Here is an 18919-nt window from a genome sequence, read left to right on the forward strand (position 1 = left end):
TGCAAAAACCATACTTTATGTTGTTTTGTTTTTCTGCTTGTTTGTTTGGTCAGCTTTGTTACCCTGAATTTGACATACAATAAAATTACCAAGTTTAAGTATACAATTTGAGAGCTTTATAACCACCCCTATAATCATAGTGTAGAGCTTTTCTAATCACCTCAAAAAGCTGCTTGTTTGTATTTTAACTAAATCCCCTCACCCACCCCCTTATTCCTGAAAACCACTGATCTGCTTTCTGTCACTTTAGAAATTCCTTTTCTAGAATTTCACACAAATGAAACCATATAATGTGTAGTTTTTTTGTGTCTCACTTCTTTCTCTTAGCGTAATGTTTTTGAGGTTTATCTGTGTTGTATGTTTCAGAGGATAATTCCTTTTTGTTGGAGAATAGTATTCCGTTATACAGATGTACCATAGCTTGTCTTTCCACTCACCAGTTGAGAGTCATTTGGGGTCTTTCCAAATTCTGGCAGTTATGAATAAAGCTGCAATAAGCATTCACATACAAGTCTTTGCATGGATATATGTTTTTATGGAATTGCTGAGTCACATGGTAAACATTTGTTTCACAGGTTGTCAAAATGTTTTTTAAGATGTCTGTACCATTGTGCATTCCCCCAACAGTGTTCAAGAGTTCCAGTTGCTGTGCGTCCACATCCGCACTTAGTATCAGGTCTTTAATGTTAGCCATCCTAGTGTGAATGTCTCATTTTGGTTTTATTTTACATCTACGTAATGTCTAATGATGGTGAGCATCTTTTCCTGTGATTGCTTTTCATCCATATGTTTTCTTTGGTGAAGTACACCTTTTGCCCTATTTTAAATTAGGTCATTCAGCTTCTTAATATATTGAGTTGTAAGAATTCTTTAAAAAGAAAAAAAAAGATGTATCTGTTTATTTTTGGCCGTGCTGGGTCTTCTCTGCTGCATGCAGGCCTTCTGCAGTTGCGGAGGCTCCTCTCTAGTTGCAGTGCCCTGGCTTCTCATTGCAGTGGCTTCTCTTGTTGGGAGCACTGGCTCTGGATCACTGGCTCGGTAGTTATGGCCCGTGGGCTTAGTCGCAACTTGTGGGATCTCCCTGATCAGGGATTGAACCTGTGTCCCCTGCATTGGCAAGTGAATTTTTTTTTACCTCTGAGCCACCAGGGAATCCCCTGAGTTGTAAGAATTCTTTATGTACTCTGAGAACAAATCCTTTACCAGGCAAATGATTTGTAAATATTTCTCCCAGAATGTGGCTGTGAGGCTTGTCTCTTCATTTTATTAGTAATACCTTTTAAAAAGCAAAAGTTTTAAATTTTGACAAGTCGTTTGTCATTTTTTTCCTCTTGTAATTCACTCTGTGTCCTACTTAAAAAAAAAAAAAGTTTGTATAATCAATAAGATTTTCTCTTATTTAACTTCTAGATAAGTACTATTCAGTAGAAATATTGTGTGAGCCACATACAATTTAAAGTATTTTAGTAGCCAAATTAAAAAAAAAAACAGGTGAACTTTAATAGGGTATTTTAACCTACTATATCTAAAATATCACATTTCAACATCTAAGTGATATAACAATTTAATAATGAGATATTTTACATTTGGAGGATATTCAGTCTTTAAAATTCAACGTATATTTTACACTTAGAGCACCTATGAATCTATACAAGCCACAGTTCAGGTGCCCAGTAGTGACATGTGACTAGTGGCTCCTGTCCTGAGTCATGCAATTCTAGTCTCATAGTTTTAGATCTTACATTTAGATCTGTGATCCATTTTGAATTAATTACAAGATAGAGAAGGTTTAGAGCTTTTCATATGGATGTCCAGTAACTTGAGCACCATTTTCCTGTCCCATTGCCTGGACACTTGCAGTGAGAATCAGTCGCCCATATATGTCTGGTCTCTCTTGTTCCACTAATCTATGCCTGTCTCTCAGTTAATGCTGTATCGTCTTGATTACAATAGCTTTATATAGTAAATCTTTCAATCAGATAGTTTAAAGCCCTCCAAATTTTTTTAAATTAATTAATTTGTTTATTTACTTTACTTTACAACATTGTATTGGTTTTGCCATACACTGACCTCCTTAAAGCCCTCCAGATTTGTTGTTCTTTGTCTTAATTATTTTGTCTGTGCTATGCTCTTTGCATTTCTGTATATATTTTACAACCAGCTTATCAACTTCTATCAAAAAGACCTGCTGAGCTTTTTTATTGGATTTACGTAAGTTGAATCTATAGATAAGTTCGGGGAGTAGTTTACATTTTAATAGTGAGTCTTTTGTTACATTCTCAGCCTACTGAAAGTGATGCTGTTGGCTAGGAATGCCTGGGCACTCATCTGTGCCCATACTGTTAATACCTGCGGTGAGCCTTCACAAACATTTACCCTGGCAGAGCCAGCGCTGTAGCTGGACCAGCCCTTCTGGTTCTTATTATGATTGCAAGATGCACCTTGAGCAGCAACCATCTGGGAACTTTGAAAAAACAAGGTTTATTACTCACAGGTCCTGAGGGGCAGGCCCAGAACCACACAGTGAGTTCACAGGGGAAAGTCCATACATGCGCATGTGCTGACCTGGAGTTGCCGTTACTGGGGTGACGGTGCTTGCGGTGCCGAGGGTTTGAGGTTTACTCCTTATTGGTATACCTCAGACATAAGAGTATCTTCCCTGGTGGTTCAGACGGTAAAGAGTCTGCAATGAGGGAGGCCTGGGTTCAGTCCCTGGGTCGGGAAGATCCTCTGGAGAAGGAAATGACAACCCACTCCAGTATTCTTGCCTGGAAAATCCCATGGACAGAGGAGCCTGGCAGGCTACAGTCCATGGGGTCACAAGGAATCAGACACAACTGAGCGACTAACACATACAAACAAACAAAAGAGTAGGAATTTGGGCACAAGAATGTAAAAGTGGGGTCACTCAGGCAGTTTTCATTTGATCTAGGAGTGGTTACACAGGTGTATACAAATGTAAAAATTCATCAAGCTGTAGCATTGAAATGAGCACTTTAAATTATGATTGTTATATATCTTTCTAAACAAAGGGCTCGGACACTGCCCTTTACCACTTCTCACTTCTACAGTTCTTCCTACCGCTCACCACTCTTCCTGGTCACCAGGGTGTTTCTGTACATTCGACTATTATTACTCTTGACCTCCCGGCAGCGCTGAACACTAGTGATCACATCTTCCTTTATGAAACTCCCTTCTTGGAACTAGAAACAATTTTCCCTCCTGGTGGCCCTGCGTCTGGCTCCTCTTTCGTTTCCTTCATGGCTTCCCATCCTTCATCAACTTATATCCTAAAGCTATTTGTATTACATGAATAGAACTTATTGGTGACTTGGTTCTGCTGGATTTAGGGTCAGTTCAGTCACTCAGTCATGTCCGACTCTTTGCAACCCTATGGCCTGCAGCATGCAAGGCTTCTCTAGCACCAGCTTCCGGAGCTTGCGCAAACTCATGTCCATCGAATCAGTGATGCCATCCAACTGTCTTGTCCTCAGTCGTCCCCTTCTCCTCCTGCCTTCAGTCTTTCCCAGCATCAGGGTCTTTTCCAAGGAGTCAGTCCTTCCCATCAGGTGGCTAAAATATTGGAGCTTCAGCTTTAGCATCAGTCCTCCCAATGAATATTCAGGACTGATTTCCTTTAGGATTGACTGGTTTGATCTGTCTACCAAAGGGTGCAGGGTACCTACCCAACATAGCAACACAGAAATCCACAGACAGCCCCTTATAAGGCTATGGAGCAGTGATTATTATATGGTAACCTGGAACTAGATTAACTCAGGAATGTCAGCCACAGCTGTCTGCGGTCCTTGTATGGTGCATGAAGGACATGAAGTCTTATGAAGACATAAAACCCGTCACATGGAATGAGAGCACATGATTAGTATTGAATTATTCAATGTAGATGGTCTTTGCTTCAGAAGTTAAGTGAGAAGTCAGAGACTGATTGCCTGAGAGCTCCTCTTCCATATCTGCTTGCTTACCTCTCACCTCCTTTCAGGCTTCACTCACATCTCACCTTCTCACTGAAGTGCTCCTACATGCTATATGACATCTTTTCGCTCACCACTGCAGATCCCACATTCCCTGCTCTACTTTTTTCCTATGGCCCTTATTGCCTTCCAGTACAGCAGCATAATTTACTGATTCATTATGTTGGTCATTTACAGTTTGTTTACCCTACCAGACTATAATTTCCACAAGGGTAGGGATATTGTTTATCCACTGACTTATCTCTCATGCCTGGCACATAATAATTATTTGTTGAATTACCTGAATAACTGGTTCAGCTAAGTGGTTTAACATCAAAACAAGCAAAACAAAGCCTGAGACTTATCAGAGTGACATCATCCCTCATGAAGACACCTGCCTGATCAAGGCAGTGCTTTCTTCAGCTCCACGCTGTCCTCTGGAGGGCTGTATTTGATGGTGGAGATAATCGCTGGGCTTCATGACCCAGGGTTAGCCAGGAGTCACCTTGATACTGCATGCAGCCGACTTGGCTACTTACCCCTTATCATAAGTCTGGTTAGCTGACCAACATGAGCTGTAAGAATACAATCTGTGCAGTTACCAGCCTGGGTAAAGTCACGGAGACAGATGGGACTATTCCGTGTTAGGAAGAAGAGATGTTTGTCAGTCGTAGTTGTACTGACATCCCTGGTGATCAGGATCCTCCCGTTTTTGTTCTGAATTTGTTAGCCATTGACTGGTTTGTAGGTTTGGAAAATAAATAAAATCGGAGCTCAGGCAATGTGAAGATTGTCTATTTCTGTGTCCCTCAGTACATGTGTGTGGCTCTGACCTCACCTCCTCTCCCTTTTCAGGGTGAAAAGGCTGATAGCTTTTACATTATAGAGTCTGGTGAAGTGAGCATCTTGATCAAAAGCAAGGTGAGTTTACGTGTGACAATGTGAGTTGTTTCAGGGGAGATCCAGATGCCAGGTATATGCACAGACCGTAACTGCTTTAATAGTGTGAAGTGTGTTTCATGTGCCGGAATCATCATTACGTGAGATATGTGACTGACAGAGACCAAGGTTTAAGCCCATTCGTTGATAAAGATTTAGTATATATATCTTTTTTGTTGCTTTTACCTCTGTCATGTAATTAAGGATGTGAGAAGTACTGGCCTATAAATCAATAAGAAAAAGGGTAAGTACCCTAATTGAAAATGGGAAGATTATTGAATATATAACAAAGAATACATTGTGAGTGTTGGTTATGAAAAAGCTTCCTTTTTAGCATGCTAGGAAGGGAGTCTCTAGGACAGTTATTATTGTGGCCATTTAATGGATAGGGAGACCTAGAAAACACAATGACTTATAGGTGGAAAGTGATTCTTACCATAAATTCATCATCATCAGATATTGTTTCAGTTTTTTTTAAGAATAAAGAATTTTTTAAAATACTGACTACTATATAATACTAAATCAACTTAGTGTGAAACCTTTTACAGAATACTTTTTGTAAAAATTAAGTGTGGAGAAAGAGATCTTCCCCAGTGACTCAGTGGTAAAGAATCTTCTGGCCACTGCAAGAGACGCGGGTTGGATCCCTGGATCAGGAAGATCCCCTGGAGAAGGAAGTGGCAACCCAGTTCAGTATTCTTGCCTGAAAAATCCCATAGACAGAGGAGCTTGGCAGGCTACAGTCCATGGGGTCGCAAAGAGTCGGACACGACTGAGCAACTAAACAGCAACAATGGAGAAAGAAAAATATGATTACTGCCTATAAGATGGCTTGATTCCTAATTAAAATTTTTTTTACTTATAGTTTCTGGACTACTGATAAATGTTCGTACATTTCTCATATTCATTGACACCTACTGATCACAGCATAGTATTGTGTTTGTAGGTCCAACAGCACTGTGGCACTGGATTGGGAAAGAAGGGGAGCTTGTCTCAGAGATTCAGTCTTGTTCTCTGCCCCAGACCTACCGAATCAGAATCTGCATTGTATCAAAACCTGCAGGGGACTGGTGTTCACAGTACAGTGGGATAAGTGCTGCTCTAGAGAAGGGACTAGGCGGACATGGGCACGTCTGCAGCCCCAGAGAATATGACAGAGGCTGGAGAGAGAGCATTGGCTCAGAAGGGGCAGATCAGCTTCAGAGCAAACAGGTCAGGGCAGAAGTGTGGAAGGAGGGAAAATCAAACCATGTAAGTGAGTGTGGTGCTTTTATTTATTCCGCTAAATTAACCTTCAAAGAATTATTTATCTGCCCCTGCCATAAAGTGGCTCTTACAGATTGAAACTAATTCTTACTAATAAGTTATAAGTATTTTTTTATTTAAACAAGTTACTGCTTAGCTTAGCAGATAGATTTGTTAAAAAAAAAAAAAACTAGTAAGTAAAATATAGTACATTATTTTCAGTAATTCAAAAAGGACAAAATATAACCTGTTTGATTTCTTAAACTATCGTTTCAAAATTCAAATTACTGTAAAAAAAATTTTAGTTACTTAACTCTTCTAAACAAAAGTAGTGGGATCACTAGCTTAAGATGCAGATAGTACATAAAAATAAAATTGATCTCTGTACTGTATTGTCTGAGTCCTGCTGGGCCTTAAATCAAAAAGAAGTAGCTCTGAATTGTAACTCTTTAACCAAGAGAAGCATTGGCATTATATAAGAAGAATTAGCAAAAAAACCTTGTCTTTTCCCTTGTGTCTCAGAAGTCAGCATCTACCAAATGGATTGCATTCATATATATAATATATTTAAATGTACATGTAATATATTAAATATTCCATACATTTAATATATGTTAAAGTACATTAACATAATATTATATATTGGTTTATATGCTGTATTACATTAATATGTAATATTAGTATATAATATATACTACAATAATATTTATACACACACACACACACACACACACACACACACACACACACACCCCCCTCACCTCTTGGTAAAAACCAGGCCCCTGAGAGTAGCTCATGGAGCTTACACAATGCAGTCAGTCTCTGCAACATGAATCTCTAGGTAATTGTAAGTGTACCGAGAAGCGACTGCAAAGGTATGCAGTTGGACATGTCTACTTGTGATTCTGGAATCAGTCGTGTTCTCTACCTGTTCTAGACTAAAGTCAACAAGGATGGTGAGAACCAGGAGGTCGAGATTGCGCGCTGCCACAAGGGGCAGTACTTTGGAGAGCTTGCACTGGTCACCAACAAACCCAGAGCTGCTTCAGCTTATGCAGTGGGAGATGTGAAATGCTTAGGTAAGAAAGATGCTTTGTGCATTAATTTTTTTTTTTCCTAATATGCAGTATTTTTTCCCCATCAACACGCCTTGACTTACTCCACCAGCTCTCACATCTAAGCTTGCACAGTTTGTGTGACCAACCAGAAATGGGTGAATGTGTTCTTTTAGCAAATATTCCTGAGCACTGACAATAGCCTGTGAATAAGACAGGCATAGAAGCCCCCAGCCTGTGTGGAAAGAGCAGAGATGGAGACTGGTGTGCAGGGTTGTGTGGGGACAGAGAGAATGGGTGCTGCTACGCTGTCCAAAGTCTCAAACTTAGATGACATAGCCCTGCTATGTCCACATAACACCCCGTCTTTTTCAAGTGTCCAGTATCCAGTAGTCTGATTCCTCCAGCAGGAATGGACATGTTTAAGAAAAGGTTTATGTGAGGGAAGTGACTTTGACTTGCTGGTGTGGAAAACTCATTCTCTCCCTCACCTCTTTCTAACAATACAGTTATGGATGTGCAAGCGTTCGAGAGGCTGCTGGGGCCCTGCATGGACATCATGAAGAGGAACATCTCTCACTACGAGGAACAGCTGGTGAAGATGTTTGGCTCCAGCATGGATCTGATCGATCCCGGGCAGTAGGTGTGCCACACCCCAGAGCCTTCTCAGTGTGACACCAGAAACTTCCGGTCAGCCACAGAACACAAACAGAAGACATGACAGAACCGTTCCTGCTGTTGCCACCGCCGCTGCCATTGCCATGGCCGTGGGCACTTAGAAAATTTGAAAGTCAGCACTAAAGGATGGGAGAGGTTCAACCCACACCTCCACTTTGCTTCTGAAAGCCCATTGTTAGACCACTCGTCACGATTACTCCGACCCAGTCTTCACATCTTTGGTTCCAAATGGCATGTCTCTCCAACAATTTAAGTGCCTGATACAAAGTCCAAAGTGTAAACATCTTCCTTTCCTCTCTTGCTGCTACTCTGGCTTTTGAAAGTTACCACAGGTTGGCACAAACCTGTGGTGTAACTGTAGACACCCTCCCCCAACCTCTGTCTAGGAGGGACATGTTGTAGCCTTCCGTCTCCTCATCTGTCTTTGGAGAAAGTCCACATTTGTTCACAATTGTAGCCTTTGGTTTTACCGTTGAAAATGGTGGCAGATGTGATGGAGGTCTGTGGGCCTGTGGCGCTGTACTGTCTGCTGGCAGTGGCACATGACAGCTGTCCCCCAGTTCTCAGTGATGCTTAGGGAGAGGCCCTGCCCAGGGCCCAGGAGGTCAGCACCCCAGAGCTCACCCATCGGGCATCAGAATCCACGTTAGAGCAGAAAACTGGGGTTTGGCACTTTCTTCCGGTAGCAGAGAGCCAGGGAAGGTTTTCTGGGTTCAGGGGTGTATTTTCTTTTGTTTTAGTACATTTCTTTTTGTTTTGCTTAATCTCTGTGCAGTGTGCGTGAGTGGATTGCTATCCATCTATAAGGAGCCGGGGTCTGGGAGTGCCATTGCTCTGTCTGACCTAATTATGTTCCTGGGCCACTCCTGCCTGTCTTGTTTCTGGTCGCTTCTACCAGCTGATGGCAGTGTGCTGACAGAGCCCTTCTCTTCTACTCCAGAGTGGTTACATAGCTTTGCTGTTGAACCATCAATTTTTAAACTCTTTAAAGAAAAAGCAGCTATCTTTGTGGAAAAAAAATTTTTTTCCCTCTATTTAGAGAATTCCCCTTGCACGTACTCCTTTATATCAGTTTGTCAGCTGACTCAAGCATTCATCCTAAAGATCAACTCTTTTTGTTAGTTTAAAAAAAATTGGTATCGTGTACAATTTCATAAAATTACTTCAAAGACCTTTCTAATTAAGGTGTTGGGATTTTGGGGTTCCAGTTGTTAATCCCACAGGAAAGTAGCTTAGCTTTTTTTTAAACCTTTTGATTATATCAGGTAGAGTTCTGATGAATTATCATAATTAACTAGATATATTTCAGAATGAAATTTTTTTTCTTCAGAATGACCTAGAATCAGATGTTACAAGAGATCCTAAGAGCAGTGTGACACTTACCTAAAGATAAATTTGGATGTCATAGCCACGTTTATATTAAATCAAGAGGCCCTTTCTGATATGAATTTTTTTAAACTTGTATATCTCAGTGAACCCCTGGGAGATTGACATTCTGGGGCTCGAGTCATCCCTGTTACAGACATACGGTCCCTGTGTGAGCACCCTGTTGGAGTCCATGCAGTCACCATTGCCCTCTTAAACCAGGCTGTCTGCTTTTGCCACGGACAGTATAGTTGAGAGATTTTTATAGTGGTGACTTGTCATCGCCTTGCTCAGATCTCCCTTTTCCTTGTTCTCCATGAAGTGAAAGCAGAAAGACTCTCAGTTGGTAGCCTGCGTTGCAGCTCTAAGAATTGGGAAAGGTTGTAACTAATACTCCAAAACTGGCAGCTAGCACTGGGAAAGCCTGTGTGGTTTTCCCCATGATTTTCCAAGGTTCTTCTTTTGTATGGCATTGCTTTATTATCACATAAATTAAGAAAGCAGACATTGCACTTTAGCAGACAAGAGCCATACCTCTCACGCAGGTAACAGGTACATTGGGCTTCAGGAGTGATGCAGAGATCTCGCCCCAGACTGTGTAAGGACTCTGTGTGAACACACGCCCCCTTACACCCCTCATCCTATCCCCATGCCAGCATTAGTTAGGGCCAGCTGTGAATTCCTAGCCAGTCACTCCTGCAGGCTGCTAGGGGTAGGACTTCTCATCCTGCCCTCTTTCACATCCCAGTTCAGTCTTCCCCTTCATAGAAGCTCTGTGACACCCCCAGTGTACTGACAGTTTCTGTTTTACAAAGTAGAATTCATCAGGTTTCAGTCTTCCTGCTCTAACTGCGGATTGACATATGGATCATCAGTGCAGACTCTCACTGCCTATAGGGCCCCTTGAGGGTCTGGCTTGAGGGAGGGAGTCAAGGGACCAGTGTGAGTGAAAAGGACACAGCTGTTACCAAGGCATCAGGAGCCTGACAGTGTTCCAGTTTCTCCTTACAGCGTGGGGAGTGGAAGACAGCAGACCAGGTTCGACTCTGGACTCTGCTGTCCACACTGTGCAATGCAAGCTCTGCGCTGAGAGCTGAGCCTCACAGGGAGGAGCATCTATTGGGGAGAGATCTTTCTGATCACTGTTTTATATCGTTCTCTCCTAGGATGGGTTAGAGCTTCATGCCCTCCGTTCTGACTTTGCTGTTGATTTTGCATGGTGGAGGTTGTTCCTGAGAGCCTTGAGGTCTAACCTGCAGTATTATTTTTCCCACTGGCCCCACTTTATCACACCCCCCCGCCTTCTTCTTTTGGTTGTATTCTCTGAAGGAAGGGTTCATCTGCCCTGTCCTCTCAATCCGTCATTCTTATATATAAATGTGTCATGTATGATTGCAGTAGATTCTCAGAAATCAGGGTGGAGCTTTTCTTTGAACGGTTTAATGAGTGAATTCAGCAGCGAAGTGTCAAGAGATGATTCTCCAGCCAGGAGAGGTACTGTTCATCCTCGTACTGCCCAGAGTCTCTAGTCACAATGGTCAGTGAGGTGCCCCTGGACACACAGCATCTCCATGTCCTGTCATAGTGTACAAACAATCCTCTCATTTACAGAAATTAAAGGAGCATTTTTGCACAGAGCAAAAGGAAAAAGACCCATGAATGTCATCTTTTATATTTTGTTTTCAGTTGGCCAATGTTGGAATTTTTGTTCTTGACATGCACTTGTAAACCAATCTCGCCAAGATACAAGTTGTTTTGGCTTTTCACTACAATTACCTCTTGTTCCTCCTGTCTTGACTGCTGACGTTGCTCAATGATTCTAATGTCTATTTTATGGGAAGCAGCCTTCCCATGGGTTTCCTTTTACACACTGCAGGGCTATCTTTATACTTCAAGAAATTAAAAAAAAAAAGGAGAAAACTGTCACCAAACTCATGGGGGATTTGCAGAAAACCATTTAGGCCACCTTGAGTGAAACGTAGATTCCTCGTTGTTTTCCTGAGCTCATTGTAGTAAAAGAAATCTAATTCAGCATTATTGTGCTACCTCAAAGGTAAAAATGTTGTAAGGTCTTTTTGGTCCTGAGTTCTACACATAGTGTTTGAAATGTCTTTCAATTGGAATTATTTTTAAATCATGGGGGAGAATCTTGTTTTAACCTGTTTTACACTTGTATTTTAATCTCTGAAGAACAAGTGATTAGAAAGTAATCAATTCTTGCTCTGTGGTATTGAACATATACTTAAAATCATTGTTTGCCATAAAAAAGGTTGGGTTTTTTAAAAGGAAACTCTAGGGCTCGGCTTTGCTCTTGGTTAATAAAGGCTGACAAATCATGTCTGAATCTTTGGTGCAGCCTTGTGTTGTTTTCGTCCTCTCATTTCAGGACTCTAGGCAATCACAGCATTCATCTGGCAGATACATTATTGAGATTGGGGTGTGAGCTCTTGAAAATTAAAAAGGAGGGGACTTCCCTTGTGGTTCAGTGGTTAGGACTCAGCGCTTCCACTGCAGGGGGCACAGGTTCAATTCCTGGTCAGGGAACTAAGATCCTGTAGCCCGAAAGGGAGGCAGGTAGAGAGATTATAGAGAATTGGCTCACACAGCTATGGGAACGGGCAAATCCCTAGATGTGCAGGGTGAGTTGGCAAGTTGTAGACCTAGAAATGCTCATAGTTCAATTCCAGGCTGAGTCTGAAGATGTGAGAACCGAGAGAGTCAATAGCATAGTTCTCATCCAAAGACTGGCAGGTTAAAGACTTAGGAAGAGACAACGTCCCAGTATGAATGCAGTCAGGCAGGATAATTCTCTCTTTCTTGGGAGAGTCAGGCTTTTTGTTATGTTCAGGCTTTCAACTGATTGGATGAGGCCTGCCCACATTAGGGAGGGCAATCTGCTGTACTGAGTTCATTGATTTAAATGTGTGCATGCATGTTCAGTTGCTTCAGTTGTATCCAAATCTTTGCAACCCTATGGACTATAGACCACCAGGCTCCTCTGTCCATGGGATACTCCAGGCAAGAATACTGGAGTGGGTTGCCATGCCTCCTCCAGGGGATCTTCCCAACCCAGGGATCGAATCTGAGTCTCTTCTGTCTTCTGCCTTGGCAGGCAGGTTCTTTACCACTAGCACCACCTGGGAAGCCTGATTTCAATGTTAATGTCATCCAAAACCACCTTTACAGAAACTCAGAACAGCGTTTGACCAAATACCTGGACACCCCATGGCCCATAAGTTGGCACATAAAATAAGCCACCACAGCATGGTATTTGAATTGTTTGGGGATGGTATACAAGAGTATCCAGTATATTTCTTGCTGGGGAATGATATACTCACTAATGAAGCCTAGTAAAGAACATCTCCTGTCTGACAATATTAATTATTTCCTTCTCTGTAGCATAGTTATTGGCTTCCCTGGTGGCTCAGTGATACAGAATCTGCCTGCCAATGCAGGAGACAGTTTCTATCCCTGGGTCAGGAAGATGCCCTAGAGAAGGAAATGGCACCCAATCCAGTATTCTTGCTGGGGAAATGCCAGCAGAATCCCATAGACAGAGGAGCCTGGCAGGTTACAGTCAATAGAGTCACAAAGAGTCGGACACAACTTAACGACTAAAAACATTGTTATAAACAGAACTAGCAATGCCTCTGTGATAGCCCACTGTATTTACAGTTTCTTTCCCAGTGACCAATGGAATCTCATTCTAGAACAAAATCATGTTCCACTTTGACGTGCCTTCACCTGACATTACAAAAGGGCTAAGTAATAAGTGGATATACAAAACACCCATGTGTCAGGGGCCTGAGAAACTGGTTGTTGAACTACGCAAAGCCAAACTGGCCTTCTTGTTTCAAGGCTTTAGAAATTAAATATGGTTTGGCCTTTGTGGTTTTGATGGTGGTATTACTATGAACAGTTAAGGAGTGCCAGGAAAATGACAGGATCGTATGGTTCACAGCCTTCACTTTGAAGAGTGAACATTATATGAGGACTTTGCTTTCTATATATGTTCTAACAAGAAGCTAGAAAGTTGTGCCATCGAATTAACTGAATATATCTTTAGTGATTTTACTGCATCAACTTTTTAACAACGGAATTGAAACTGTATTACTTATAATGTGACAAAGGAGATTAGAGTTGTTTGACATCATTCGTGTTAAATATGAATTTTGCTTTCTTTACGCATCCTCTCTAAAGACAAATGTCCCATCACAGATGATGGCCAGCAATACATGCCGCTATCTGATTGTTTGGGGAAATGCAGAGCATCAGCCAGGAGCATATTAAATAATCATTTGTGAATTCAGATGACTATTATCTAAGTTCTGAATTAGAATATCAGTAATTAGGTCTGAAAGTGTTAGTTGCTCAGTTTCGTCCAACTCTTTGCGACCCCATGGACTTTAGCCCACCAGGTTCCTTTGTCCATGGAATTCTCCAGGCAAGACTACTGGAGTGGGCAGCCATTCCCTTTTCCAGGGAGGGGATCCTCCTGACCCAAGGATCAAACCTGGGTCTCCTGCATTGCAGGCAGATCCTTTACCATCTGAGCCACCAGGGAACCTCATGAATAGTGTGAAAAGGCAAAAAGAAATGACGCTTAAAGATGAATCCCCCAGGTTGGTAGGTGTCCAATATGCTACTGGAGAAGAGCAGAGAAACAGATCCAAAAGGGATGAAGAGGCTGAGCCAAAGCAGAAACAAAACCCAGTTGTGGATGTGTTTGAAAGTAAAGCTGTAACAAACAATACCACAGAGGAACCTAAAATGTTAGGTCCATGAATGAAGGTAAAATTGGAAGTGGTCAAACAGAAGATGGCAGGAGTGAACATTGACATTTTAGGAATCAGTGAACTAAGATGGATGGGAATGGGCAAATTTAATTCAAATGACCATTATATCTACTACTGTGGGCAAGAATCCCCTAGAAGAAATGGAGTAGCCCTCATAGTCAACAAGAGTCTGAAATGCAGTACTTAGTTGCAATCTCAAAAATGACAGAATTATTTTGGCATTTCCAAGGCAAATCATTCAATATAACAGTAATCCAAGTCTATGCCCCAACTACTAATGCCGAAGAAGCTGAACAGTTCTATGAAAACCTACAAGACCTTCTAGAACTAACACCAGAAAAGATGTCCTTTTCCTCGTAGGGGACTGGAATGCAGAAGTAGGAAGTCAAGAGATACCTGGAGTAACAGGCAAGTTTGGCCTTGGAGTACAAAATGAAGCAGGGCAAAGGTAACAGTTTTGCCAAGAGAACACACTGGTCATAGCAAATACCCTCTTCCAACAACACATGGACATCACCAGATGATCAATACTGAAATCAGATTGATTATATTCTTTGCAGCTGAAGATGAAGAAGCTCTGTCAGTCCGTTCAGTCACTCAGTTGTGTCCGACTCTTTGCAACCTCATGGACCGCAGCACGTCAGGCTTCCCTGTCCATCACCAACTCCCGGAGCTTGCTCAAACTCATGTCCATCGAGTCAGTGATGCCATCCAACCATCTCATCCTCTGTCATCCCCTTCTCCTCCCTTCTTCAAACTTTCCCAGCATCAGGGTCTTTTCCAGTGAGTCAGTTCTTCGAATCAGGTGGCCAAAATACTGGAGTTTCAGCTTCAGCATCAGTCCTTCCATTGAATATTCAGGACTGATTTCCTTTAGGATAGACTGGTTGGATCTCCTTGCAGTCCAAGGGACTCTCGAGAGTCTTCTCCAACACCACAGTTCAAAAGCATCAATTCTTCAGAGCTCAGCTTTCTTTATAGTCCAACTCTCACACCCATACATGACTACTGGAAAAACCATAGCTTTGTCTAGACAGACCTTTGTTGGCAAAGTAATGTCTTTGCTTTTTAATATGCTGTCTAGGTTGGTCATAGCTTTTCTTCCAAGGAGCTGCAGTCAACATCTGCAGTGATTTTGGAGCCCAAAAAAATAGTCACTGTTTCCACTGTTTCCCCATCTATTTGTCATAAAGTGATAGGACTGGATGCCATGATCTTAGTTTTCTGAATGTTGAGTTTTAAGCCAATTTTTTCACTCTCCTCTTTCATCATGAGGCTCTTTAGTTCTTCTTTGCTTCCTGCCATAAGGGTGGTGTCATCTGCATATCTGAGGTTATTGATATTTCTCCTGGCAATCTTGATTCCAGCTTGTGCTTCATCCAGCCTGGCATTTCACATGATGTACTTTGCATATAAGTTAAATAGGCAGGGTGACAATAGGCAGCCTTGATGTACTACTTTCCTGATTTGGAACCAGTCTGTTGTTCCATGTCCAGTGGAAGTAGCTCTATACAGTCAGCAAAAAGAAGACTGGGAGCTGACTGTGACTCAGATCATGAACTCCTTACTGCAAAATTCAGACTTAAATTGAAGAAAGTAGGGAAAACCCACTATGTCATTCAGGTATGACCTACATCAAATCCCTTATGATTATAAAGTGGAAGTGACAAATAAATTCAAGGGATTAGATCTGATAGAGTACCTGAAGAACTATGGACGCAGGTTCATAACATTGTACAAGAGGTGGTGATCAAAACCATCCCAAAGAAAAAGAAATGCAGAAAGGCAAAATGGTTGTCTGAGGAGGACTTACAGATAGCTGAGAAAAGAGGAGAAGTGAAAGGCAAAGGAGAAAAGGAAAGATACACCCATTCGAATGTAGAGTTCCAAAGAATAACAAGGAGAAATAAGAAAGCCTTGTTAAGTGAACAATGCAAAGAAATAGAGGAAAACAATAGAATGGAAGACTAGAGATCTCTTCAAGAAAATTAGAAAATATATATACTAGAAAATTAGAGATATGAAGGACAAAGATGGGCACAAAAAGGACAGAAACAGTATGGACCTAACGGAAGCGGAAGATATTAAGAGTTGGCAAGAATACACAGAAAAGGTCTTAATGGCCCAGATAACCATGATGGTATGATCACTCACCTAGAGCCAGACATCCTGGAATGTGAAGTCAAGTGGGCCTTAGGAAGCTTCACTACGAACAAAGCTAGTGAAGGTGATGGAATTTCAGCTGAGCTATTTCAAATCCTAAAAGATGATGCTATTAAAGTGCCGCACTCAATGTGCCAACATATTTGGAAAACACAGCAGTGGCCACAGGACTGGAAAATGTCAGTTTTCATTCCAATCCCAAAGAAAGGCAGTGCCAAAGAATGTTCACACTGCCACACAGTTGCACTCGTTTCACACGCTAGCAAGGTGATGCTCAAAATTCTTCAAGCTAGGCTTCAACAGTATGTGAACTGAGAATTTTCAGATGTGCAAACTGGGTCTGGAAAAGACAGAAGAAACAGAGATCAAGTTGCCAACATCCACTGGATCATAGGAAATGCAAGGGAATTCCAGGAAAATATCTACTGCTGCCTCATTGACTATGCCAAAGCCTTGACTATGTGGATCACAACAAACTATGGAAAATTCCTAAAGAGATAGGAATAGCAGATTACCTTACATGCCACCTGAGAAATGAGCAGCATTAGATCAATAAGCAGCAGTTAGAACCAGACATGGAACAATGGACTGGTTTCAAATTGGGAAAGGAGTACGTCAAGGCTGTATATTGTCACCCTGCTTATTTAACTTCTGTGCAGAGTACATCATGCAAAATGCCGGGCTGGATGAAGCACAAGCTGGAATCAAGATTGCCAGAAGAAATATCAGTAACCTCAGATATGCAGATGATACCACCCTAATGACAGAAAGTGAAGAGGAACTAAAGAGCCTCTTGATAAAGGTGAAAGAGGAGAGTCAAAAAGCTCGCTTATTAAAACTCAATATTCAGAAAAACTAAAATCGGGACTTAACTGGTAGTCCAGTGGCTGACAATGTGCTCCCAGTGCAGGGGTACTGGATTTGATCCCTGGTCAGGGAACTGGATCCCACATGCTGCAACAAAATTCTGCCTACTACAACTAAGATCCAAGACCCCAAGTGCTGCAACTAAGACCTGGCCCAACCAAAATAAAATAAATATTAAAAAAAAAAATAACCTTAGATCATGGCACCTGGTCTCATCACTTCATGACAAATAGATGGGGAAAAACGAAAACAGTGACTGACTGTATTTATTCTTGGGCTCCAAAATCACTGTGGATGGTGACAGAAGCCATGAGATTAAAAGACACTTGCTCCTTGAAAGAAAAACTATGACAAACCTAGACAGCATATGAAAAGGCAAAGACATCACTTTGCCAAAAAGGTTCATCTAGTCAAAGCTCTGGTTTTTCCAGTAGTCATGTACAGGAGAGTTGGACCATAAAGAAGGCCGAGCACCGAAGAATTGATGCTTTTGAACTGTGGTGCCAGAAACGACTCTTGAGAGCCCCTTGAACAGTAAGGAGATCAAACCAGTCAATCTTAAAGGAAATCAGTCCTGAATATTCATTGGAAGCACTGATGCTGAAGCTGAAGCTCCAATACTTTGGCCAACCAATGTGAAAAGCTGAGTCACTGGAAAAGACCGTGATGCTGGGAAAGACTGAGGGCAGGAGGAGAAGGGGACGACAGAGGATGAGATGGTTGGATGGCATCACCGACTCAATGGACATGGGTTTGAGCAAACTCCAGGGGATAGTGGAGGACAGGGAAGCCTGGTGTGTTGCAGTCCGTGGGATCACAGCTGAGTGACTGAACAACAGTTAGGTCTGACTCAGCTCATTTGCTCATTGAACAAAATCTTGATTACCTGCCGTGGATATTCCTGACACTGCTTAAATTCCAGAAATTATCAAGAGTTGTGATACTGGGGTCTGAAGGGCATTCCTGGGCCTTTCCTCCAGTGCTCTGGAGCTTATCCTCATGTTTCTGGACTCATATGGAGAGCAGCCCCAGTCTCCTGCTTCAAAGATGATCACGTTCCCAGCGCCTGTGGTCGCCCTTGGTCATGCTCCTCTTCTGTATGCTCTTCTCACTGCCTTTTCTTTTCTTTTCAATATTTATTTCAAAATTTTTGTTTATATAGTTATTTATATATACCAGGTCTATGTTGCAGTCAGTGGGCTCTTTTTTTTAAATACTTACTTGTATTTGTTTATTTGTTTGGCTGTGCTGGGTGTTAGTTGTGTCATGTGGGATCTAATTCCCTGACCAGGGATCAAACCCAGGTGCTCAGCATTGGGAGTGTGAAGTCTTAGACACTGGACCACCAGGGAAGTCCCAGCAGGTAAACTAGTAGTTGTAGCGTGTGGGATCTAGTTCACCGACCAGGGATCGAACCTGGGCCCCCTCCATTGAGAGAGTAGAGTCTTAGCCATTGGACCACCAGAGAAGTCCCTCCCTTTGCCTCTTAAAGTGAGCAGTTTGGACACAAGCATGCAGCGTCCCTCGCTGCCTTGACTTGCATCACATGATTATAGTTCCGGAAGCATCTGGGGAGCTGACAAAAGAGAAAGATAAGATTTAAGATTTTTAAGAAAGGCTCCCTCCAGGTAAGGACTTCTAAGAAATTGTCATCTTCATGCTGCTGCTGCTGCTAAGTCACTTCAGTCATGTCCGACTCTGTGCGATCCCATAGACGGGCAGCCCACCAGGCTCCCCCGTCCCTGGGATTCTCCAGGCAAGAACACTGGAGTGGTTTGCCATTTCCTTCTCCAACGCAATGCATGAAAGTGAAAAGTGAAAGTGAAGTCGCTCAGTCGTGTCT

The 18919-nt window shown here is 42.1% G+C and overlaps 1 protein-coding gene across 1 annotated transcript in view; it reads left to right on the top strand.

Annotated features, from left to right (window-relative positions):
- PRKAR2A (protein kinase cAMP-dependent type II regulatory subunit alpha) overlaps positions 1 to 11594 on the top strand; it is a 71055-nt gene extending 59461 nt beyond the window's left edge. The window contains exons 9-11 of the mRNA XM_061128664.1: positions 4824 to 4889; positions 7090 to 7231; positions 7717 to 11594. Coding sequence (XP_060984647.1) covers positions 4824 to 4889; positions 7090 to 7231; positions 7717 to 7850 — 342 coding nt within the window. The 3' untranslated portion in view covers positions 7851 to 11594. The remainder of the gene's footprint in view (positions 1 to 4823; positions 4890 to 7089; positions 7232 to 7716) is intronic.
- The last annotated feature ends 7325 nt before the right edge of the window (positions 11595 to 18919 follow it).

This window comes from Dama dama, chromosome 24 (genome assembly GCF_033118175.1).
Source record: "Dama dama isolate Ldn47 chromosome 24, ASM3311817v1, whole genome shotgun sequence".
Taxonomy (NCBI): Eukaryota; Metazoa; Chordata; class Mammalia; order Artiodactyla; family Cervidae; genus Dama; species Dama dama.